This window comes from Hemiscyllium ocellatum, chromosome 35 (assembly GCF_020745735.1).
Source record: "Hemiscyllium ocellatum isolate sHemOce1 chromosome 35, sHemOce1.pat.X.cur, whole genome shotgun sequence".
Classification (NCBI taxonomy): domain Eukaryota; kingdom Metazoa; phylum Chordata; class Chondrichthyes; order Orectolobiformes; family Hemiscylliidae; genus Hemiscyllium; species Hemiscyllium ocellatum.
This window is the reverse complement of record NC_083435.1, coordinates 16,944,979-16,969,051: the sequence shown is the minus strand read 5'-3', so window position 1 is coordinate 16,969,051 and position 24,073 is coordinate 16,944,979. Positions and strand designations below refer to the sequence as shown.

The window sequence follows — 24,073 nt, the reverse complement described above, 5'->3', positions numbered from 1 at the left end:
GACCCAAGCTTAAAAACAACATCGCATTGCTCGGTGGAGCCTTACCACCCTCTTCTTAACTTCCTGATCTCTTCCCTTGCCTGAGGCATGGTAACTCTTAGGTTTAACCACCATCAGTCATCTCCCTCTACCTCATGAGAAAGCGGCCCCATGTGCCTGTAGGACGATGGCGAATCTACCTTTGCCCTATGGCTACTGATGAGTGGGAAAGATGTGGACCAATAGATTTGCAAGAAACCTCCAAAGAGGTGGGAGAGAATTTATAATGGGGAGAGAGATTGGGATGGCAATAAGCTAAGAGGGGCAGGAATTCATCCAGTCTGTTTCTACTGGAGGTTCTTCCACAATGGAGAAGTATCACTGGGACCGACATTTGGGGAACTGTGGTGAGTCATGGAGTGTCAAACAAAAACAGAAATCACTGGAGAAACTCAACAAGTCTGGCAGCATCTATGGAGAGAGAGAGAAGAATTGATGTCTCGAGCCAGGTGAAACATCTTCAGAAAAGACCGGAGCTTGGAAAAGGTGGTATGCAAGCTGAAGGCGGAGTGGCTGGGGGTGGGTGGGAATTAAGCAGAAAGGTGGAGCCTAACAAAATGAGAGTTAAGGAGATAAAGGGATGGATGATGGTAAGCCAGGGAGAAGGAAAAACTGCTTAGTGGGAAATGGGTTGACTAAATCAAGGGTCAGGAAGATTCAGGGGGCGGTCTGCCACTGTATCTTACAATTTAGATTGGCCACGAAAATTGTTAAGGAGCAATTTGCCTTACAGCGCCAGGGACTTGAGTTTGATTCCACCCTCGGGTGACTTGTCTGTGTGGAGTTTGCAAGTTCTCCCCGTGTCTGCGTGGGGTTTCCTCCGGGTGCTCCAATTTCCTCCCACAATCCAAAGATGTGCAGGTTAGGTGGATTGGCCATGCTAAGTTTCCCATAATGTCCAGGGGCGTGCAGGCTGGGTGGGTTAGCCAAATGAAATAGGGTTGGCTACAGAGATGGGGTTTGGTCTTAGTGGAAACCTCTCTGGAGGGTTGGTGTAGACTCGATGGGCTGAATAGCCTCTCCCTGCATGGTAGGGATTCATTGATTCCATGAACTCAGGGAAAGAATAATGAATTGGGAGAGGAAAGACCATATGGACAGACAAATGGGCTGCCTTTAAGAGGGAATACCTTGGAACCCATTGATTATTCGCTCATTTTCTGACGTCAGGCAGCAACACCCCTCTCCCATTTGCTTCTTTGCCTCACCTCTCACCTCCAGCATCCATCTCTTTCCGACCTACGATCTCTCCTGCCTTGCTCCAGGTCTTTCACACCTCTTTAACCTTTCCCCAATTCTGATGGAGGGTAATGGGCCTGAAACCTGGAACTCTCTCTCTCTTGCTCTCTCTCACACTCTGAAGAAAGAGAAGTGATTTACTTGAAATGTACAAAAATGCCAAAAGAGATAGCCAGAGTAGATGCAGGTAAGATGTTTCCCCAAGTTCAGGATTCTAGAGTCAGGGCCCTCGATTTAAAAAATAAGGGGTAATACCGCTTAGGTACAAGATAAGGAGAACCTTTTATTACTCAGAAAGTTGTGAAAATATGGAATTATCTACCACAAAGGGGATATGGAGGTTGAGTCTTTGAGTATGCTTGAACCAGCTTGCTAGCAGTGGACAGGGTTGTAGGCATGGATTGAGTGAAGGCATTAAGGTCCTCGATCAGCCAGACTCTAACTGACTGGCCTACCCCTGTTCCAAAGTGCCTATAGTTTGTGGCAAAATTAGTGAGGGGAACAGTGTAGAAGTTCAAAAAGAATGAAGATGGGTGAATGATGTGCCCCTGTCCAAAAAAGGGAATAGGGATAATCCCGGGAATTACAGGCCAGTTAGTCTTACTTCGGTGGTAGGCAAAGTAATGGAAAGGGTACTGAGGGATAGGATTTATGAGTATCCAGAAAGACACTGCTTGATTAGGGACAGCCAGCACGGATTTGTGAGGGGTAGGTCTTGCCTTACAAGTCTTATTGAATTCTTTGAGGAGGTGACCAAGCAGGTGGATGAGGGTAGAGCAGTGGATGTAGTGTACATGGATTTTAGTAAGGCATTTCATAAGGTTTCCCCATGGTAGGCTTATGCGGAAAGTCAGGAGGCATGGGATAGTGGGAAATTTGGCCAGTTGGATAGAGAACTGGCTAACCGGTCGAAGTCAGAGAGTGGTGGTAGGTGATAAATATTCAGCTTGGAGCCCAGTTACAAGTGGAGTTCTGCAGGGATCAGTTCTGGGTCCTCTGCTGTTTGTAATTTTTATTAATGACTTGGAAGAGGGGGTCGAAGGGTGGGTCAGTAAATTTGTAGATGACACGAAGATTGGTGGAGTTGTGGATAGTGAGGAGGGTTGTCGGCTGCAAAGGGACTTAGATATGATGCAGAACTGGGCTGAGGAGTGGCAGATGGAGTTCAACCCTGTCAAGTGTGAGGTTGTCCATTTTAGGAAGGACAAACAAGAATGCGGAATACAGGGTTAATGGTAGGGTTCTTAGTAAGGTGGAGGAGCAGAGGAATCTTGGGGTCTATGTTCATCGCTCTTTGAAAGTTTCCACTCAGGTGGATAGAGCTTGTAAGAAGGCCTATGGTGTATTAGCGTTCATTAGCAGAGGGATTGAATTCAAGAGTCATGAGGTGATATTGCAGCTGTACAGGACCTTGGTAAGGCCACATTTGGAGTACTGTGTGCAGTTCTGGTCGCCTCACTTTAGGAAAGATGTGGAAGCTTTGGAGAGGATGCAGAGGAGATTTACCAGGATGTTGCCTGGAATGGAGAATAGGTCGTACGAGGATAGGTTGAGAGTGCTAGGCCTTTTCTCATTGGAACGGCGAAGGATGAGGGGTGACTTGATCGAGATTTATAAGATGATCAGGGGAATAGCTAGAGTAGACAGTCAGAGACTTTTTCCCCGGGTACAACAGAGTGTTACAAGGGTTCATAAATTTAAGGTGAAGGGTGGAAGGTATAGGGGGGATGTCAGGGGTAGGTTCTTTACCCAGAGAGTGGTGGGGGCATGGAATGCGCTGCCTGTGGGAGTGGCAGAGTCAGAATCATTGGTGACCTTTAAGCGGCAATTGGATAGGTACATGGATAGGTGCTTCAGCTAGGACAAATGTTCAGCACAACATCGTGGGCCGAAGGGCCTGTTCTGTGCTGTATTGTTCTATGTTCTAAGATATTGACAAGTTGATGGAGTGGCAGATGATGCCAAAACATCAGTACAAAGCAAAGGGTCCTATTCTAAAGGGAGTACAGAGGCAAAGAAAATTGGGTATATGTATACAAAAGTCATTAAAGAGAGAACTGTTATTAAAGCATACAATATTCTGGACGTCCTTTATGGGGACATCAAGTACAAGAGCAGAGAGGTCATGCAGAATTTATGCAGGACACCGGTGGGTCCACAGCTGTTGGATAATATAGTTCTGAGCACTACATTTTAGGAAGAATGTGAAAGTATTGGATAGAGTGCAGATGAGGCTTATGAGTATGGCTCCAAAGACGAGAAACATCAGTGAGAAGGACAGATTGGAGAAGTTAGGACTGTATTCCTTCGACAAAAGAAAGCCAAGCGGAGATTTGGTAGAAGTTTCCAAAATTATGAGTAATCTGAACAGAGTTGATGAAGAGGAACTGGTCTAACAGAGTGTGCCCAGCCGGGTGGACTTGAGTAGACTCAGCAATATGGACTCAAGTGGGCCCATTAGCGTGCACTCCAGTGGACCCAGCAATGTGGACTAGAGTAGGCCCAGCAATGTGGACTTGGGTAGGCTCAGCAGTGTGGACTGAGTGGAACCAGCAATGTGTACTTGAGTGGGCCTAGCAGCATGGAGTCAGGTGGGCCCAGCAACATAGACTCAAGTGGGCCCAGCAACATGGGCACGATTGGGCCCAGCAACATGGACACGAGTGGGCCCAGCAACATGGAGTCAGGTGGGACCAGCAGCCTGGAACAGGTGGGACCAGCAACGTGGACTGAGTGGGCCCAGTAATGTGCACTCGAGTTGGCCCAGCAACGTGGGCACGAGTGGCCCACCAACATGGACTCAAGTGGGGCCAGCAATGTGGACTTGAATGGGCCCAGCAACGTGGACACGAGTGGGCCCAGCAACATGGAGTCAGGTGGGACCAGCAGGCTGGAACGGGTGGGCCCAGCAACGTGGACTGAGTGGGACCAGCAGTGTGGACACGAGTGTGGCCAGCAACGTGAACTCAAGTAGGGTCAGCAGTGTGGACATGAGTGGGGCCAGCAGTGTGGACTCGAGTGGCCCAGCAGTGTGGACACGAGTGGGCCCATCAGTGTGGACTCGAGTGGGGCATGCATTGTGGACTCGGGTGGGGCCAGCAGTGTGGACTCGAGTGGGCCCAGCAGTGTGGACATGAGTGGGGCCAGCAGTGTGGACTTGAGTGGGCCCAGCAGTGTGGACATGAGTGGGGCCAGCAGTGTGGAGTCGAGTGGGCCCAGCAGTGTGGACATGAGTGGTGCCAGCAGTGTGGAGTCGAGTGGGCCCAGCAGTGCAGACACGAGGGAGCCCAGCAGTGTGGACTCGAATGTGGCCAGCATTATGGATTCGAGTGGGCCCAGCAGTGTGGACCCGAGTGGGCCCAGCAGTGTGGACATGAGTGGGGCCAGCAGTGTGGAGTCGAGTCGGCCCAGCAGTGTGGACATGAGTGGGGCCAGCAGTGTGGAGTCGAGTGGGCCCAGCAGTGTGGACCCGAGTGGGCCCAGCAGTGTGGACACGAGTGGGCCCAGCAGTGTGGACTCGAGTGGGGCGCAACAGTGTGGACCCGAGTGGGGCCAGCAGTGTGGACTCCAGTGGGGCCAGCAGTGTGGACACGGGTGGGCCCAGCAGTGTGGACGCGAGTGTGGACCCGAATGGGCCCAGCAGTGTGGACTCAAGTGGGCCCAGCGGTGTGGACCCGTGTGGGCCCAGCAGTGTGGACACGAGTGGGCCCAGCAGTGTGGACCCGAATAGGCCCACCAGTGTGGACACGAGTGGGACCAGCATTGTGGACTCCAGTGGGGCCAGCGGTGTGGACTCGAGTGTGGACCCGAATGGGCACAGTAGTGTGGACACGAGTGTGGACCCGAATGGGCACAGCAGTGTGGACACGAGTGGGGCCAGCAGTGTGGACGCAAGTGTGGACCCGAATGGGCACAGCAGTGTGGACGCGAGTGTGGACCCGAATGGGCACAGCAGTGTGGACACGGGTGGGCCAGCAGTGTGGACGCAAGTGTGGACCCGAATGGGCACAGCAGTGTGGACGCGAGTGTGGACCCGAATGGGCACAGCAGTGTGGACTCCAGTGGGGCCAGCAGTGTGGACACGAGTGGGGCCAGCAGTGTGGACACGGGTGGGGCCAGCAGTGTGGACGCGAGTGTGGACCCGAATGGGCCCAGCAGTGTGGACGCAAGTGTGGACCCGAATGGGCCCAGCAGTGTGGACACGAGTGGGGCCAGCAGTGTGGACACGGGTGGGGCCAGCAGTGTGGACACGGGTGGGGCCAGCAGTGTGGACGCGAGTGTGGACCCGAATGGGCCCAGCAGTGTGGACGCAAGTGTGGACACGAGTGGGCCCAGCAGTGTGGACGCAAGTGTGGACCTGAATGGGCCCAGCAGTGTGGACGCGAGTGTGGACCCGAATAGGCCCAGCAGTGTGGACTCAAGTGGGCCCAGCAGTGTGGACCCGAGTGGGCCCAACAGTGTGGACCCGAGTGGGACCAGCAATGTGGACACGAGTGGGACCAGCAACGTGGACTTGAGTGGGCTCAGCAGTGTGGACTCGAGTGGGCCCAGCAGTGTGAACACGAGTGGGGCCAGCAGTGTGGACTCGAGTGGGCCCAGCAGTGTGGACACGAGTGGGCCCAGCAGTGTGGACTAGATTGGGGCCAGCAGTGTGGATTTGAGTGAGCCCAGCAGTGTGGACACGAGTGGGCCCAGCAGTGTGGACTCGAGTGGGGCCCAGCAGTGTGGACTCGAGTGGCCCAGCAGTGTGGACACGAGTGCGCCCAGCAGTGTGGACTCGAGAGTGGGGCTGGCAGTGTGGACCCGAATAGGCCCAGCAGTGTGGACCCGAGTGGGACCAGCAATGTGGACACGAGTGGGACCAGCAACGTGGACTCGAGTGGGCCCAGCAGTGTGGACTCGAGTGGGCCCAGCAGTGTGAACACGAGTGGGGCCAGCAGTGTGGACTCGAGTGGGCCCAGCAGTGTGGACACGAGTGGGCCCAGCAGTGTGGACTAGATTGGGGCCAGCAGTGTGGATTTGAGTGAGCCCAGCAGTGTGGACACGAGTGGGCCCAGCAGTGTGGACTCGAGTGGGGCCCAGCAGTGTGGACTCGAGTGTCCCAGCAGTGTGGACACGAGTGGGACCAGCATTGTGGACTCGAGTGGGCCCAGCAGTGTGGACACGAGTGGGCCCAGCAGTGTGGACTCGAGAGTGGGGCTGGCAGTGTGGACCCGAATAGGCCCAGCAGTGTGGACACGAGTGGGACCAGCATTGTGGACTCCAGTGGGGCCAGCAGTGTCGACACGAGTGGGGCCAGCAGTGTGGACGTGAGTGGGGCCAGCAGTGTGGACACGGGTGGGCCCAGCAGTGTGGACGCGAGTGTGGACCCGAATGGGCCCAGCAGTGTGGATGCGAGTGTGGACCCGAATGGGCCCAGCAGTGTGGACACGAGTGTGAACCCGAGTGGGGCCAGCAGTGTGGACTCAAGTGGGCCCAGCAGTGTGGACACGAGTGGGGCCAGCAGTGTGGACCCGAGTGGGCCCAGCAGTGTGGACACGAGTGGGCCCAGCAGTGTGGCCACGAGTGGGCCCAGCAGTGTGGACACGAGTGGGCCCAGCAGTTTGGACTAGATTGGGGTCAGCAGTGTGGATTTGAGTGGGCCCAGCAGTGTGGACTCGAGTGGGCCCAGCAGTGTGTTCACGAGTTGGGCCAGCAGTCTGGACACGAGTGGGCCCAGCAGTGTGGATTAGAGTGGGCCCAGCAGTGTGGACACGAGTGGGGCCAGCAGTCTGGACACGAGTGGGCCCAGCAGTGTGTTCACGAGTGGGGCCAGCAGTCTGGACACGAGTGGGGCCAGCAGTGTGGACACGAGTGGGGCCAGCAGTGTGGACACGAGTGGGGCCAGCAGTGTGGACTCACGTGGGCCCAACTGTGTGTGGACTCAAGTGGGACCAGCAAGGCAGACTTGAGTAGGCCCAGCAGCGCATATTCATGGTGACAGAGGTAAGTGTGAGCCCTTGGTCTCTGTGGGGACTCAGTAGCAAGGGCGTTAGTGGAAGCAAGATGTCGACAAAGAGTGGGCGACGTTTGTTCCAGCAGCAGTGCAGTGATGGGGGCCTGTTCCTGGCCACCAGGCCCATGGCAGAGCACTTCACAAGAAGAACTAGAACGTTTGACCCTTGCTATTTCTACGTTTTTCTCCCATCATTTTCTATGCTTGGTTTATCGATTTCACGTTTTAAGATGGCGCTGGAGACTGGCGACACTGTGCAACCTTTTCAAGTGGCAATAAATAAATAAATCACTGCCAAACAATTTGCCACACTGCAGTGAAGTTATTGCAAACTATTATGGATGTTGGAAATCTAAAATAAAGTCAGAAAACTCTGGGCAACTTAAGTGAGAAAAAGCGTGTTAACACCTCAGGTCCATGACCTTTCACTAGAACTTGCTGGAATCCTGAGACGAATATTTAATAGCTGAATCAGCGTCATGAACTTATCTGCTCATGATCACAATACAGTGTATGGGAGCTGGCTCTATGTAAATTAGCTGTGAATTGGTGAGGTAACAGAGTGACTACAAAACTGTGGTTTGTAATACTGCAATTGTTTGTAACGAGTCTCAGGACAGCCCAAGGTTGTGAAAGTCACTATAGAATTATGAGTCTTCCTTTATTTTTACCTTCCTTCTTATTTCTCATGCCGTCTGTCTTCTGTCTAAAAACATTTTATGATCACTATTGACTCCCAGTAATCTGTTGTTATATCGTTATGTTTTAAGCCTTCTTGCTGAGCCATTGCAGTAATGAAATAAAAGCTCTGGATTTTCTATTTCTTCCAATTATTTACAAATATGTCCACTAGAAGGTGAACTTTTAAATATTCCTCTCAGTGGCCAGTTCTTTCAGTAACTTACTTGTTAATCTTTGCCCATTGTAACATATAGGACAGTCAGTAATATAATATAAATGATAGTCACTAGGTATAAATGAGAAACACCAGCCAAAGGGTCATGGAGATGGACAGCACGGAAACAGACATTTCAGTCCAACTTGTCCATGCCGACCAGATATCCTAACCTAATCTAGTCCCATTTGCCAGCACTTGGCCCATATCCATCTCAACCCTTCCTATTCATATACCCATCCAGATGCCTTTTAAATGCTATAATTGTAGCAGCCTCCACCACTTTCTCTGGCAGCTCATTCCATATACGCACCATCCTCTGTGTGAAAACGTTGCCCCTTTTATATTTCCCTTCTCACTCTAAACCCGTGCCTTCTAGTTCTGGACTCTCCACCCCAAGGAAAAAGACCTGTCTATTTATCATATCCATGCCTCTCATAATTTTATAAACCTCTATAAGGTCACCCCTCAGCCTCTGACGCTCCAGAGAAAATAACTCCAGCCTGTTCAGCCACTCCCTGTAGCTCAAAACCTCCAACCTTGGGCACATCCTTGTAAATCTTTTCTGAACCCTTTCAAGTTTCACAACATCTTTCCGATAGGAGGGAGACCAGAACTGTATGCAATATTCCAAAAGTGGCCTAACCAATTTAACCAATTAGCTGTAAAACCACACCATGATCTCCCAACTCCTGTAATCAATGCTCTGATCAGGAAAGGAAAGCATACCAAACGCCTTCTTCACTATCCTATCTACCTGCGACTCCACTTTCAAGGTACTATGAACCTGCACTCCAAGGTCTCTTTGTTCAGCAACACTCCCCAGGACCTTACCATTAAGTGTATAAGTCCTGCTAAAATTTGATCTTTCAAAATGCAGCACCTCCCATTTATCTAAATTAAACTCCATCTGCCACTTCTCAGCCCATTGGCCCATCTGATCAAGATCCTGTTGTAATCTGAGGAAACCTTCTTCGCTGTCCACTACACCTCCAATTTTGGTGTCATCACCAAATTTACTAACTATACCTTCTATGTTCACATCCAAATCATTTATATAAATGATGAAAAGTAGTAGACACAGTACCCAGCACATAGACTGTAATGTGTCTGATAAGGAATTCATTACTCAATCAGTGTTTAGGATGTGGAGCTCATTACTCAAAATAGTGACTCAGACAAATAGCAGTTAACAAACAACCATATCAATATATGCTGACAGGTTTAGACAAAGTGGGTCGAAAAGGGGACAGTGTGGTGTATAACATCGTAACACTCTCTCATTAGAGAGAGAGAGATGATTGGTAGCAAGTTTAACCTGAGAGTCAACATGCTTTAAGCGAGGAGTGAGATTGAGAAGGCCAGTCCTTAGCTAGGTGTGGGAATTGAACCTGTGTTATTAACTTTATTCTACATTACAAGCCAGTCATTCAGCCAACAGAGCTAACCAACTCCCAACTATGATGCATATAATAACATTTGAAATTGCTGGAAAAAATTCAGAAGGGCCTTAGGAATCAGAAATGTTAACTCTGTCTTCTCTCCACAGATGCTGCCTAACCTGCTGAGATTTTCCAGCAATTTTAGGTTTTGTTTCTGATTTTCAGCATCCAAAGTTCCTTGGGTTTTTTAAAAATGTGTACATAAGCCTCATAACTGGTTTCTACATTGTAAGTTCTGTACATATCACCTGCTGACATGTATACCACCTTTAAATAGTTTTGCATTGTTGAATTTACCCAGACTATTCCCCTGTTGACAGAGTGTTCAATGTACGTCAATGACCACTGGCACTGGAAACATTGCGGAACAGCACTTGTAACAAACTAAAAATTTGGTATGTGAATAGGAAGGGATTAGAGGGATATGGGCAAAATCCTGGCAAATGGGAGTAGATTGATTTAGGATATCTGGTCAGCATGGATGAGTTGGACTGAAGAGTCTGTTTCCATGCTTCACATCTCTATGACTATTTATATGGTGGATAACTGAGAGAATAGTTAATCATTTTTGTCAGGTCCAGCATCTGGATCTGATCTAGACTTGTAGAGTTCACAAACCTTCTGGAATATACGATCTGGAAACAAATGTTGAAGTGCAAACACCCAGGTAAAGATGCTGGAGGAACTGGATTGCTGATTTTAAGTTGAAATCAGAGGGATTACATGGGCCATTCATGATAACCCCTGTCTGCAATCCACCTTCAATCAGGTCTGTGAGGCTGGAGATGGGGTGTAGTGTAAGCTCATGACCCATGGCATATCTCTGTTCTGTGATACTGCCTGAGGTCAACCTCTGTGCACAGCATCTTTAGTGAGCAGATGACGACTTTGTGGAATCGAATAGATTAAAAATGATATCTAGTTTCGATACATACAGACAAAGAAGGACTTTGACTGGGACAACACAGACATCCTTGGACAGGCAAAACAAAGGCACACACGAGAATTCTTAGAGTCATGGCAATCTAACCAGAACTCCATCAATAAAGACATCGATTTAGATCCTATCTACCTTCCCTTGAAAAAAAAAGAACTAGAAATGACATCACCCACCTTAAGAAACCAACACCTAAAAATAGAGAGGTGCAACATACCACCAGTGCTTTACTGGAGACTCTCATTGATGATGTTACCTAGTCATGGTGACGAAACGTCTGAAAACAAACCTTCTAGTTCAGCGTACAGACTTATTATCAACCTGAGCTATAAACCTTCTCAAAGATCCTATCTATGTCAGAATTCAGGTTAGACACAGAGCAGTGGTCAAAACATTCAAGGAGCAGTAGTGATAATACCACTCGACCTACTAACCATGATGTGTTTTGTTTTTATTATTGTCACATGTGCCAAGAAACAGTGAAAAATATTGTTTTGCACGCTAGCCAGGCAAATCATACCCGACATAAGTACATCAGGGTAATAGAACAGATGCAGCATATAATGTTACAGCTACAGACCAGGTGTGTAGAGAGATCAACTTTAAAATATGAGAGGCCCATTGAAAAGTCTGGGAAGAAGCTGTTCTTGAATCTGTTGCTGCATGTTTTCAGACTTTCGTATCTTCTGACCGATGGAAGAGGGTGGAAGAGAGTACATCCAAGTTGGGGGAGGGTCTTTGATTATGCTGGATGCTTTCCTGAGGCACCACGAATTACAAGCGGCAGAGTCAGTGGAATAAAGGTTGGTCGTCATGATGGACATGTCATCCCTTCGAGCAGCAGCAGAGGAATGGTCATCGTGGTTCGTGATGCTTTTTTTTAAGAAGAGATGTAGGATGCGACTGGCAGAATGAGAACAGTTTCTGTTCTGTGTTTGTCTGAGGTGACTACCGCCGTGGTGAAGCCCAGGACAAGCTGGATTTATAGGGAGAGCTGGAGGAGCGACATTTGATTGTTCGAGGCCGTCCCGGGTGAGAAGAATGGAAACAGTTTGCCGATCATTGCCCAGCTGTGGGTGTACAAGTGAGACATGTCCTCGGCGTTGTAAAATGAGACCTGCCCTCCCTCATAGTCCAGATAAACACCAACCCTCTTCGGATTCACCTCGAGTGTGAGGTGGTCAGGCTGTGGTGAGGTCCTTTCCTTCTGTGAAATGGTGTCCACCAGCCACTGCAGCCAGTTGGTCGTGTGCGGACTTATGACCCAGTAGCCGTTGGGCGTGGTCATATCATCGAGCTCTTTTCGGCGAACTGACCCTCGCACGACCCCGAGGATCCATTTGGCCCCTTGGTGCACCTCGACCTCCCAGTAGTGTCTGCCCGACGTAAATCCTCTCGATCCCAGCACGCAGATACGACGTAGGAATCTCTTCGAATTGTCCGTGTGGCGCTGTTGCACGTAACCAACATTTACTCGGGTCATGTTTTCAGACAAGAAGAGACTGGGGTGAGCGGACTGAGGGCACAGAGTCAAACTGGCCAATGCTGAAAAGAAACAAACACATTAGCGCTGATAGAGCTACAGAGTCATAGAGATGTACAGCACATAAGCAGTTCCTTCTGTCCAACCCATCCATGCCGACCAGATATCCTAACCTAATCTCGTCCCATTTGCCAGCACTTGGCCGATGTCCCTCCAAACCCTTCCTACTCATATACCCATCCAAATGCCTTTCAAATGCTGTAATTGTACCAGCCTCCACCACTTCCTCTGGCAGCTCATTCAAAACACACACCACTCACTGCATGGAAAGGTTTCCCCTTAGGTCCCTTTTATATCTTTCCCTTCTCAACCTAAACCTATGCTCTTCAGTATTAGATGCCCCCACCCCAGGGAAAAATATCTTGTCTACTTAACCTATTCATGCACCCCATGATTTTATAAACCTCTGTAAGGTCACCCCTCAGCCTCTGATGCTCCAGGGAAAAAGTCCTGTCCTACTGATGCTGCAACTTACGAAAGCCTGTGGTACATTGAATTTGGAGTACACTGACATCTAAATATCATGTTTTACTCACATTTCACTCCTACTTCCTCAACAGATGAACAATAAATCAGCCATTCAAAGCATTTCAACCTGTCTCAACCTTGGTCATTTACACAGTTTGACTTAAACGTGGTTTCATCGGCACTTAAAGGATCCCGGCTCTCTCTAAGTGTGACTGCGGTGTGTCAGCCTGATTGCCTTAATACCTTATCTTAACAAATCAATGCATCTCCCAATTCTGGCAGGCCCCCTTGAATTTTGGCTGGTTTTAACTTAACTCGCCGTGTCGGAATCCCACGGGATTTGATGCGATATTAGAGTTATACCCGTCCCAAGACTGGAGTGTGCAAAACCAAGCATTTCAGTTCCCAGATGTGGGTGGACATAAATTAAATTGCCCCCACGTAGGATTAAATGTTTTACCATTTCTGATCCAAAAAGCCAATTTGTAAGGTATCCATATCAAAGATCATGACAGAATTCCCCACCTAATTCAATCATGGTAGAGGAATGTCACATTCCAAAGTACATTTGTGCTTCTTGCGAGCTGAGAGCGTTCCTAAATTTGTTCTGAACTAAATTAATAATATTTTAATGTGGCCATCCAAGATTTTAAAATCCTGTGGTCCAGAGTACTCTCTAAATTGAAATCAGTAGGAAGATGTGCAGACTGTGATCAGGTCTACCTGGTTTGATGGATTTTCTCATCTGCTTCCACATGGTATACTGAACGGGGCCTCCAAATTCACCCTTCAGCATATTGACAGGAACTTGGTCATCCTGTCTGACATCTTCACTGGGTCTTCAAAAACAATGAGAAACCGTATTGACAATTGGGAGTTCAACACCGCACAGCCGTTACTGCATGAAATGCAAGTCAAATAACAAATAACTTACCCACTAAGAACTGTTTTCAAGTCCTGAAATAAAAGAAGCAAGAATTAGGATTTTATGGAGTCAATATTACAAACATCAAAGGGTAACCTGTTCAGTTAAGTGTGGTTCACTATTTTGATACTTCACTAATTTCATACTCAACCACTGAACATGGTCTTGGAGTTTTGTTTCCCTATTATAACCCCCAACAAGAAATATTTCACTTGGCCTGGGGATATATTTTCACTCCACCCTGATTGATAACACAAATGAGGCATTTCCTCTCTTGGTTTGGAGACACCTCCCCTTCTCACACATTGAGTTGAGTGAAGCCATTACGAATTGAATTGTGAGATAAAGTGCGCAACGCAGACTAAGGCTGGATTCTAAATTGCGATTACGAGAAAACTCTAACCTGAATTAACAAAGTTACCAACAACAATGCTCTGCCACATCAACATACTTGTCGAGAACTAGATTGGAGCAACTTAATTTGCTTAGTTTCAGCTTGTAAAGAGAGGCAAACCTTTAGTCTGAGGTTAAATTCAGTGAAGTCCTTTAAATAGTTCCCTCAGATGCCTCATACAATGGGAGTTAATTTTTCCCTTGGCCAATATAGAATAAGCTGAAAATGTGTTGCTGGAAAAGCGCAGCAGGCCAGGCAGCATCCAAGGAGCAGGAGAATCGACGTTTCGGGCATGAGCCCTTCCTCAGGAATTCATTAGTCGATTCTCCTCATTCCTGATGAAGGGCTCATGCCCGAAACGTCGATTCTCCTGTTCCTCGGTTGCTGCTGCGCTTTTCCAGCAACACATTTTCAGCTCTGATCTCCAGCATCTGCAGCCCTCACTTTCTCCTCCAATATAAAATAAGGAGAAAGGTATACTTTATATGGACTAGCCACATAGACACTGTGGCAACAAAAGCAGGTCTGTGCAGCTGACTGACCTCCTGTCTCCATATGCATCAGCTAGAAGGTACAAGTCAGGAACGAAAGTGTGGTACTGGAAAAGCACAGCAGGTCAGGCAGCATCCGAGGAGCAGGAGAATCGATGTTTCGAGCATAAACCCTCCATCAGGAATTCATCAGTTGATGCTTCCTGATGAAGGGCTTATGCCCAAAATGTTGATTCTCCTGCTCCTCAGATGCTGCTTGACTTGCTGTGCTTTTCCAGCACCACACACTCGACTCTGATCTCCAGCATTTGCAGGCCTCACTTGCTACAAGTCAGGAATGTGGCGGGACACTCCCCACTTGCCTGGACGAGTGCAGCTCCAGTAACACTCAAGAAGCTCAAAGCAGCTCGCTTTACTGGCACCCTGCTCTCAGCAGTGTGTCACATGTACAAGATTGACAGCAGAAACTTACCAAGCCTCCTTACTTAGACAGCACCTTCCAAACCAACAACCACCACTGTCTAGAAGGACAAGGGCAGCAGATCCATGGGAACACTAGCTCCTGCACGTTCCCTTCCAAGGCACTCACATCCTGACTTGGAAATATATCGTAGTTACTTCATCAAAGGTGGATCAACATTCTGGAATTCCCTTCCTGATGGCACTGCGAATATACCTACGCCTGACTAATTGCCCTGCTTCAAGACAAGGGGTCATCACTACCTTCTCAAGGGTCATTAGGGATGTCATATTCCATGGAAAGATAAACAAAAAGCATTGATTGGTTGCAATATCACCCACTTTATGTTCCATTCAGTGACGAGGGAAAAGAACAGGAAGTGTTTATAATGGATGGTCCTATTCAGTATTAGCCGGGGACACCATTTTTTATTTACGTGTTATTATTAGTTATTATCTACCAAATAGCTAACGGAAACGTAGTTCCATGGTGAAAACTCCGTAGTGACTAAATAAGTTAAAGCCCCACTCCTGGCAGACCTGACTAAACATCACAACCATCAAACAAAGCAGGGCAAAGCTACAACCTGGACACACATCATGTACTAATACATCACGTACAAGTGCGTTTACAGTGTCATAGAGCTGTGCAGCATGGAAATAGACCCTTCGCTCCGACTAGTCCATGCTGACCAGTGATCCTGAATTAATGTAGTCTCATTTCCCGGCACTGGGCACATATCTCTCTAAACCTTTCCTATTCATGTAGCCATCCAGATGCCTTTTAAATGCTGTAATTGTACCAGCCTCCACCACTTCCTCTGACAGCTCATTCCATACACGCACCACCCTCTGTGGGAAAAAGTTGCCCCTTAGGTCCCTTATAAATCTTTCCCCTCTCACCTTAAACCTATATCCTCTTGTTTAGGACTCCCCTACCCTGAGAAAAAGACTTTAGCTCTTGACCCTATCCATGCCCCTCACGATTTTATAAACCTCTGTAAGGTCACTCCTCACCCTCCAATGCTCCAGGGAAAACAGCCTCAGCCTATAGCTCAAACCCTCCAACTCTGGCCACATCCTTGTAAGTCTTTTCTGAACCCTTTCAAGTTTCACAACATCCGTCCTATAGCAGAGAGACCAGAACTGAATGCAATTTTTCAAAGACGGCCTAACCAATGTCCTGTTCAGCCACAACATAATGTCCCAGCTACCAGTTGCCTGTCACTCTGACACACCACCTCGCCAACATCTCCGTCTCAGGCTTGCGGCAGTGCTCCAGTGGAGCTTAGTGCAAGCTGCAACAACAGCATCTCATTTGCCAGTTGGGGACCCTGCAGCCTTCAGGTCTTAATCTTGAGTTCAATAACTTTAGGACCTGAATACCTTCTTCCATATCCTTACCCCACCTCCACACCCCAGGCCCTGTCGTGACATGGGCTGTTTTCAGCACAGCCAGTCCATTATCACCCCCTTATGATCCCCATTATCAGCTTTATCCCTCTGTGGGTTGCTATCAACTACTCCATTGTCTGCCTGAATATCATTTTTTTTCTCTCTCTCTCTCTCTCTGCACTCTATCTCTGCCTATCCCCTCACTCTCTTCCCCTCCCTCCACTGTCTTTAGCAGATCTATCACCTTGCATCAGCTGCTGTCAGTTCTGAAGAAGGGTCACTGGACTCAAAATTTAAGTCTGCTTTCTCTCTCCACAGATCTGCTTTTGCTCTCTCTTCAGCAAGAACAGAGGAGATGGTAAAAGAGGCAGGGGTGTGGCATTGTTAATCAAGGTTAGTGGTACGGCAGCTGAGATAACGTTTGAGGACTCATTCACTGAGGTAGCTTGGGCTGAGGTTAGAAACAGGGAAGGAGAGGTCACCCTGTTGGAAGTTTCTATAGACCTCCAAATTGTTCTGGGAATGTAGAGGAAAGGATAGCAAAGATAATTCTCGATAGGAGTGAGAGTAACAGGGTAGTTGTTATGGGGAACTATAACTTCCCCAATATTGACTGGGAATTCTATAGTTCAAATAGTTTAGATGGGTCAGTCTTGTTCAATGTGTGCAGGAGGGTTTTCTGACACAGTATGTAGACAGGCCAACAAGGGGCGAGGCCACATTGGATTTGGTACTGGGGAATGAACCCAGCCAGGTGTTAGATTTGGAGGTAGGTGAGCACTGTGGCGATAGTGACCATATTTCGGTTATGTTTACAATAGCAATGAGTAGGGATAGGTATATACCGCAGGGAAAGAGGTATAACTGGGGGAAAGGCAGTTATGATGCGATAGGCAAGATTTAGGATGCATAGGATGGAGAAGGAAACTGCAGAGGATAGACACTTTCGAAATGTGGAGTTTATTCAAGGAACAGCTACTGCGGGTCCTTGATAAGTATATACCTATCAGGCAGGGAGGTAGTTGTTGAGAGAGAGAGAGCCACGGTTTACTAAAGATGGTGAAGCTCCTGTCAAGAGGAAGCATATGAGGCGTCAGCGCTCAGTTAGGGGGCTTGAGAGTTATCGGTTAGCCAGAAAAAACCTAAAGAGAGAGCTAAGAAGAGCCAAGAGGGGAAATGAGAAGTTGTTGGCGGATAGAATCAAGGAAAACCCTAAGGCCTTCTATAGGTATATCAGGAATAAAAGACTGACTAGAGTAAGATTAGGAGCAATTAAAGACAGTCATGGAAAGTTGTGTGTGGAATCTGAGGATGTAGGGGAAGTGCTTAATGAATACTTCAGTATTCACATTGGACAAGGACAATGTCAGTGAGAATACAGAGATACAGGATACAAGATTACAAGAGGAGGTTTTAGCAATTTTGGAAGATCTGGAAATATATAAGATCCCGTGGCTGGATGGGATTTATCCTCAGATTCTCTGGAAAATCTGGAAGGAGATTGCAGAGTGTTTGGCTTCGATCTTGATGTCATTATTGTCGACAGGAGTGGTGCCAGAAGATTGGAGGATAGCAAATTTGTTTAAGAAGGGGAGTCAGGACAACTCTGGTAATTATAGGCCAGTGAGCCTTACTTCGGTTGTGTGTAATGTGTTGGAACAGGTTATAAGAGATAGGATTTATAATCATCTGGAATTGAATAAATTGATCATGGATAATCAACACAGTTTTGTGAAGGGTAGATCATGCCACACTAACCTTACTGAGTTCTTCGAGAAGGTAACAAAACAGGTGGATGAAGGTAAGGCGGTTGATGTGTATATGGACTTCAGTAAGGCGTTTGATAAGGTTCCCCACGGTAGGCTATTGCACAAAATAAGGAGTTTCGGGATTGAAGGTGATTTAACGGTTTGGATCAGAAATTGGCTAGCTGAGAGAAGACAGAAGATGGTGTTTGATGGGAAATGTTCATCCTGGAGCTCAGTTACCAGTGGTGTGCTGCAACGATCTGTTTTGGGGACACTGCTGTTTGTCATTTTTATAAATGATCTGCAGGTGGGCGTAGAAGGATGGGTTAGTAAATTTGCAGATGACATTAAGATAGGCAGAGTTGTGGACAGTGCTGAAGGATGTTGTGGGTTACAGAGAGACATACATAAGATGCAGAGCTGGGCTGAGAGGTGGCAAATGGAGTTTAATGCGAAAAGTGTGAGGTAGTTCACTTTGGAAGAAGTAACAGGAATGCAGAGTATTGAGCTAATGGTAAAATTTTTGACAGTGTAGATGAACAGAGATCTTGGTATCCAGGTGCATAAATTCCTGAAAGTTGGCACCCAGGTTGATAGGGTTGTTAAGAAGGCATGTGGTGTGTTGGTGTTTATTGGAAGGGGAATTGCATTTCAGAGCCACGAGGTCATGCTTTAGCTGTACAGGACACTGGTAAGGCCCCACCTGGAGTATTGCATGCAGTTCTGGCATTATAGGAAGAATGTGGAAGCTTTGGAAATGGTGCAGAGGAGATTTACTAGGATATTGCCTAGTATGGAAGGAAGGTCTAACGAGGAAAGGCTGAGGGAACTGAGGCTGTTTTCGTTGGAGAGAAGAAAGTTAAGAGGTGACTTAATCAAGATGAATAAGATAATCAGAGGGTTAGATAGGGTGGACAGTAAGAGCCGTTTTCCTCGGATGATGATGGCTAACAGGAGGGGACATAGCTTTAAATTGAAGGATGATAGATTTAGGACAGATATCGGGGGTGGTTTCTTTACTCAGAGAGTAGTAGGGGCATGGAATGGCCTGCCTGCAACAGTAGTAGACTCGCCGACGTTAAGGGCATTTGAATGGGTATTGGACATACATATGGATAATAATGGAACGATGTAGATTAGATGGTCATCAGATTAATTTTACAGGTAGGTGCAGAGGGCTGAAGGGCCTGTAGTGTGCTGAAGTGTTCTGTAGTGTACTGTAGTGTGCTGTAGTGTTAAGTAGTTTGCTGTAGTGTGCTGTAGTGTGCTGTAGTGTACTGTAGTGTGCTGTAGTGTTAAGTAGTTTGCTGTAGTGTGCTGTAGTGTGCTGTAGTGTTCTGTAGTGTGCTGTAGTGTGCTGTAGTGTGCTGTGTTCTATGATGCTGCCATACTTGCTGAGTTTCTCCATCAATTTTGTTTTACTGAATAACATAATTGCTGCATATCAGACACAACATAATTCCAAAGCTAACTCAGTGGCCATCACTGGATCAAAACAGTTACCGGATTAAAAACTTGTAAAGCAAGGTCACTCTTTCTCCCTCTGTACATGTCTCCTTTGTCTAAAATTGTTTTGATGCCTTACATCCTCACTTTGTCCCACTCTATGCTATCGACCTCTAATTATGTGAAAATCACCTTGTTCTGAATAAAACACCCAGCTCCACTGGGAATTAAACAAACATTTCTTCAGCGTTACTGACGTTAAACTGAAGTCAAAAAGCACACATGTCTTTCTAAAGTCTTTATTTTCAAATTTTCCAAGGCTCGGACAAGATTGGCTTCTTAAAAAAAATGAACTAAATCTCCATTTTCTACATATTTCTGTTTCACTGCCTTGTCCAGTAAGAGTGTTACCCGCATGATGCTTTAAGCAAATGGTTATGCAAGTACCTGCAGAAAATGCCACATCACTTGTAGGAAGGAAGGATTCACTTGAGCCATTGCTCTGCTGTCGCTTCCAGTCCTGTGCAATACTTCCTGCTGTCTCTGCTGGAGTTGTCTTTTCACCTCCTGCTCTTCCCGGTGGAGAATTTTGTGCAGCTCAGCAAATTCAGCTTCCAGATGTTTTGTAAGCCCCTTCACCTTGCCCTGCAACAATAACAATGAGGCATTAAACTTATCTTCAGTAAGGGGTAGCATCTAAAGCAGACGACTCACTCCAATTATGAAGGGGATTGAGTGCAGCAAAAAACAGCTCTTAATTTCCCACCTCGAAGTATTGAGGCAGAGTGCCTTAGAGTTAAACAAAGCATATTCGAGAATACAATTGACCAATTCGTTTTATTCATTCATTGAATCTGACCGTTGCTAGAAAGCTGAGCATTTGCTGTCTGTTCCTAATTGCCCTTGCAAATGGGGTGATGAGCTGCCTCCTTGAACCACAGCAGTCCATCTAGTGTAGGTGCACCTGCAGTCCTGTTGAGAAGGGAGTTACTGAATTTTGATGTTGTGATGGTGAAGAAACAGCAACATAGCTCCTCTTGTGACATGTTCTGGATGGGGATAATCTGTCTCTGAGGTCTCGTCAGCTGAATTACAGAATCATCGGTAACACGTTGTTTTAGGGTTTATTATATTGCTGCAAATCAGGTTGACAGAACTAGCTTAGATTGAAATCCATGCTCGAAGCCCTTCCTTTTGATCTCTGACCTGGTCACACATTCTTACAAACATTAACTCTTTCAGAATCGTATATGCCTCTCCCCAAGTCTTTGGCGCAGTTGTTATGTTGTTATGTCTATTCTTTTTATTTATATTTACACTCTACCCTGTCCCTCCCTGAGTCTCTGACTTCCCCAGATGTAGCCTGCTTGGGGGCTCCCCTGGACATCTATACCGTGTTCTTATCTGACCTGGAAGAATGGCTGCCTCTCATACTTGATTCTTACCTTAATGACTTGACAGTTTTTGTAAAGCTCTGAGGTTTTTTTTGTTCATCTCAGATTTCAGACTCAACACCTTATTTATCCAAATATGTGACTGATTGATTGGTTTCTGTTTATTGGGGTAAGACTCATCCCCTTTTCTCCTACAGTATTTATTTTCCCTGAGGTAGGGGAGTCCAGAACTAGAGGACATAGGTTTAGGGTGAGAGAGGAAAGATATAAAAGAGACCGAAGGAGTAACTTTTTCATGCAGAGGGTGGTACGTGTATGGAATGAGCTGCCAGAGGAAGTGGTGGAGGCTGGTACAATTGCAACATTTAAGAGGCATTTGGATGGGTATATGAATAGGAAGGGTTTGGAGGGATACGGGCTGGCTGTTGGCAGGTGGGACTAGATTGGGTTGGGATATCTGGTCGGCATGGACAAGTTGGACCCCTCGTATAAGATCACCCCTCTGTCTCCAACGCTCCAGGGAAAACAGCCCCAGCCTGTTCAACCTCTCCCTATAGCTCAAATCCTCCAACCCTGGCAACATCCTTGTAAATCTTTTCTGAACCCTTTCAAGTTTCACAACATCTTTCCGATAGGAAGGAGACCAGAATTGCACGCAATATTCCAACAGTGGCCTAACCAATGTCCTGTACAGCCGCAACATGACCTCCCAACTCCTGTACACAGTACTCTGACCAATAAAGGATAGCATACCAAACGCCTTCTTCACTATCCCATCTACCTGCAACTCCACTTTCAAGGAGCTATGAACCTGCACTCCAAGGTCTCTTCGTTTAGCAACACTCCCTAGGACCTTACCATTAAGTCCTGCTAAAATTTGATTTTCCAAAATGCAGCACCTCCCACTTATTTAAATTAAACTCCATCTGCAACACCTCAGCCCATTGGCCCATCTGGTCCAGATCCTGTTGTAATCTGACAGAACTCTTTTCTGAATGAATGCATATTTTATCTGTGTTTGACCATGTTCAGGATGTATAAATAAACCAGTCTCTGACAACCATCTGGCTGTTCTCAAACTTCCTTACTGTGAGAACACTCTGTTTTGACAGTAGGATGTTAAGTTCCTAGACCTATGAGATTCTCTTTTGGTGGGACATCAATCGTAGGGACTTGTACTTGACCTTTTCCCTCCCAATGTCCAGGGAATGAATCCGTAAGAAATGGTGATCACTGGAATTTGGAGGGTGGGTAATGCCGTGGGGAGATGGTTAGATTCTCTTTTCCTGATGATGGTAAAAAAACTAACAGCCTGGTGTTCTGGAATAATTTATGTCTCAGACAGATTTGTTCAAAGTCTGTTATTGGAACCATACTGTTTCAAGCTTTTTTTTAAAGTATATAAAATGTTGGTGTGCCCCATGATAGAGGTAAAGGCTGACTGCCCCATTCCCAGGAATATGATATAGAAAGAAGAGTCATCCCCTAGCTCAGCTAATTCTTTGGCGTTTACAGAAACTGTCACATTAAAAGAAAAATCAACAATCCCTCCCTCCCCTCCGAACCCACCTCGGCGTGCCCAGCTCTGGGGTTCAAGTGCTGAGGTTCTTCCGGGCTGGTCCTGCACCAGGAGCCGAGTCCCTGACACTGCCCTCCATCGCCCAGGGCAGCCGCCAGAGAGCGGACAGTGCCCACGATGTTGGCCATCCGTCTGTCCGGTCTGAGTGCCCTCCCCGGCAGCCGGCGTCGGCATTCAGGGCAGGAAGGGTGCCCGACCTTCCAGAAGACCACAATGCAGCCCCTGCAGAAAACGTGCCCACAATCCAGGGAGACCGGCTCTTCAAAATATTCCAGGCAGATGGAGCAGGAAACGTCTTTTCTCAAGTCTTCCAGGTGCTTTCTCGCCTCCATTGCTAAGATTTGTTTTCTCTCTCTCTCTCTCTGAACAATACTTTCGCTTTCCCGAGGAAGAAAGGGTGTGGGGGGGAAGAGGCGGTCTCATGGTTGGAGATGCAAAACAAATTTAAAGTCCTAGATACTCAGAGAGGCTGCTCAGCACTTAGCCAGTTTTGAGAAGCACTTATTTGGCACTTGTCTGATTTAGTTGTGCGTCTGTGTCTATTGATGGGTTTTATGCTGAGACTCCCAGATGCAGTGTCGTCCCGGGGTTCACCCCCAATTATAACTCCGTGGTATCAACACATTTCGAGTTCCGTACGAGCAACCCCCAGGGGGGCTGGGCATATTCATTAGGCAAAAAGTGAGGACTGCAGATCAGAGTGGTGCTGGAAAAGCACAGCAGGTCAGGCAGCATCCGAGGAGCAGGAGATTCGATGTTTCAGGCAAAAGCACTTCATCAGATTCATTGCACAGAGTATCATGGTCTGGAGGTGATGGCTGAGTAGCCCATCTTTCAGGCAGTGTAATGTTATAGGGAGGCGAGTTCGAACCCTAGGGTGTTTTTTTTCAAATTCAAAGGAATAAAGCCTGCACTGAAAGTAAGCCATCGTCTTCATTATCCATTGTCATGACAAAACAAAATAATTCCCATTTTGATCTGAAGAATTCATATTGGACTCTGTTTCTGCCTCTCGCCAGAAGGATGACTCAGTATCACTACAACTGACTGATATGGTTAATGTAATTTCTGCAGTTTCACACACACACACACATATTTCTTTATTCACACATATATACACACACACACACACACACACCCAATTCACGCGCATACACACACACAGATACACACTAGACCCACACACACATACAAAGACACACACACATATACACACTAGACCCACACTACCTTCACACACACACACATATACATTCACACACCACACACACATATTACACACACACACACCCAATTCACTCACTTACACACACACACTCTCTTGGTATGAGTGGGGTAATTTCTGTACTAAAACTGAGGTTTAATGAATAGAAGCTAAATTATGAAACTAATGATTGACTAGGCCATAATGAAGCATGAACTAGAAGTTACCTCTGTAAAGCCAGGAACATGGTAACCTTGGGCAAGAAACCAAGGAATGCTTCGATTAGACACAGAGGGCAAAATACAATGAAAGCTCTTTTCATGACATACACAAAAATCAACAAATGTTATAACTAATAGAACATGAAGATACCAAATAGCAGAAATTGTAAAATAATATAACATCTTAATTAAAGAAATTGGCAGAGAAAAGCGTGAAATGCTTTAACCAATGGAATTGTCATTAATGATTTTTAATGTA

General features: G+C 46.9%; 2 protein-coding genes across 3 annotated transcripts in view; one reads left to right on the top strand and one right to left on the bottom strand.

Moving 5' to 3' along the window:
• LOC132832552 (uncharacterized) overlaps positions 1-24,073 on the top strand; it is a 64,852-nt gene that overhangs the window by 14,874 nt on the left and 25,905 nt on the right. The window contains exons 7-10 of the mRNA XM_060850642.1: positions 4,814-5,248; positions 5,290-5,679; positions 6,500-6,795; positions 22,441-22,703. Coding sequence (XP_060706625.1) covers positions 4,814-5,248; positions 5,290-5,679; positions 6,500-6,795; positions 22,441-22,703 — 1,384 coding nt within the window. The remainder of the gene's footprint in view (positions 1-4,813; positions 5,249-5,289; positions 5,680-6,499; positions 6,796-22,440; positions 22,704-24,073) is intronic.
• On the bottom strand, positions 11,013-22,767 carry LOC132832758 (zinc finger protein RFP-like). 2 transcript variants are annotated; one of them, XM_060850889.1, is made up of 5 exons: positions 22,380-22,767; positions 19,864-20,061; positions 13,493-13,515; positions 13,282-13,397; positions 11,013-12,092 (listed from the first exon to the last, which is right to left on the bottom strand). In XM_060850889.1, exons 1-5 carry the CDS (start codon positions 22,719-22,721, stop codon positions 11,530-11,532), a joined length of 1,242 nt encoding a protein of 413 aa, XP_060706872.1. In that variant the 5' UTR covers positions 22,722-22,767; the 3' UTR covers positions 11,013-11,529. The 2 variants fall into 2 exon arrangements, with proteins under 2 accessions (XP_060706872.1, XP_060706873.1); XM_060850890.1 differs by having other exon boundaries at positions 22,390-22,638.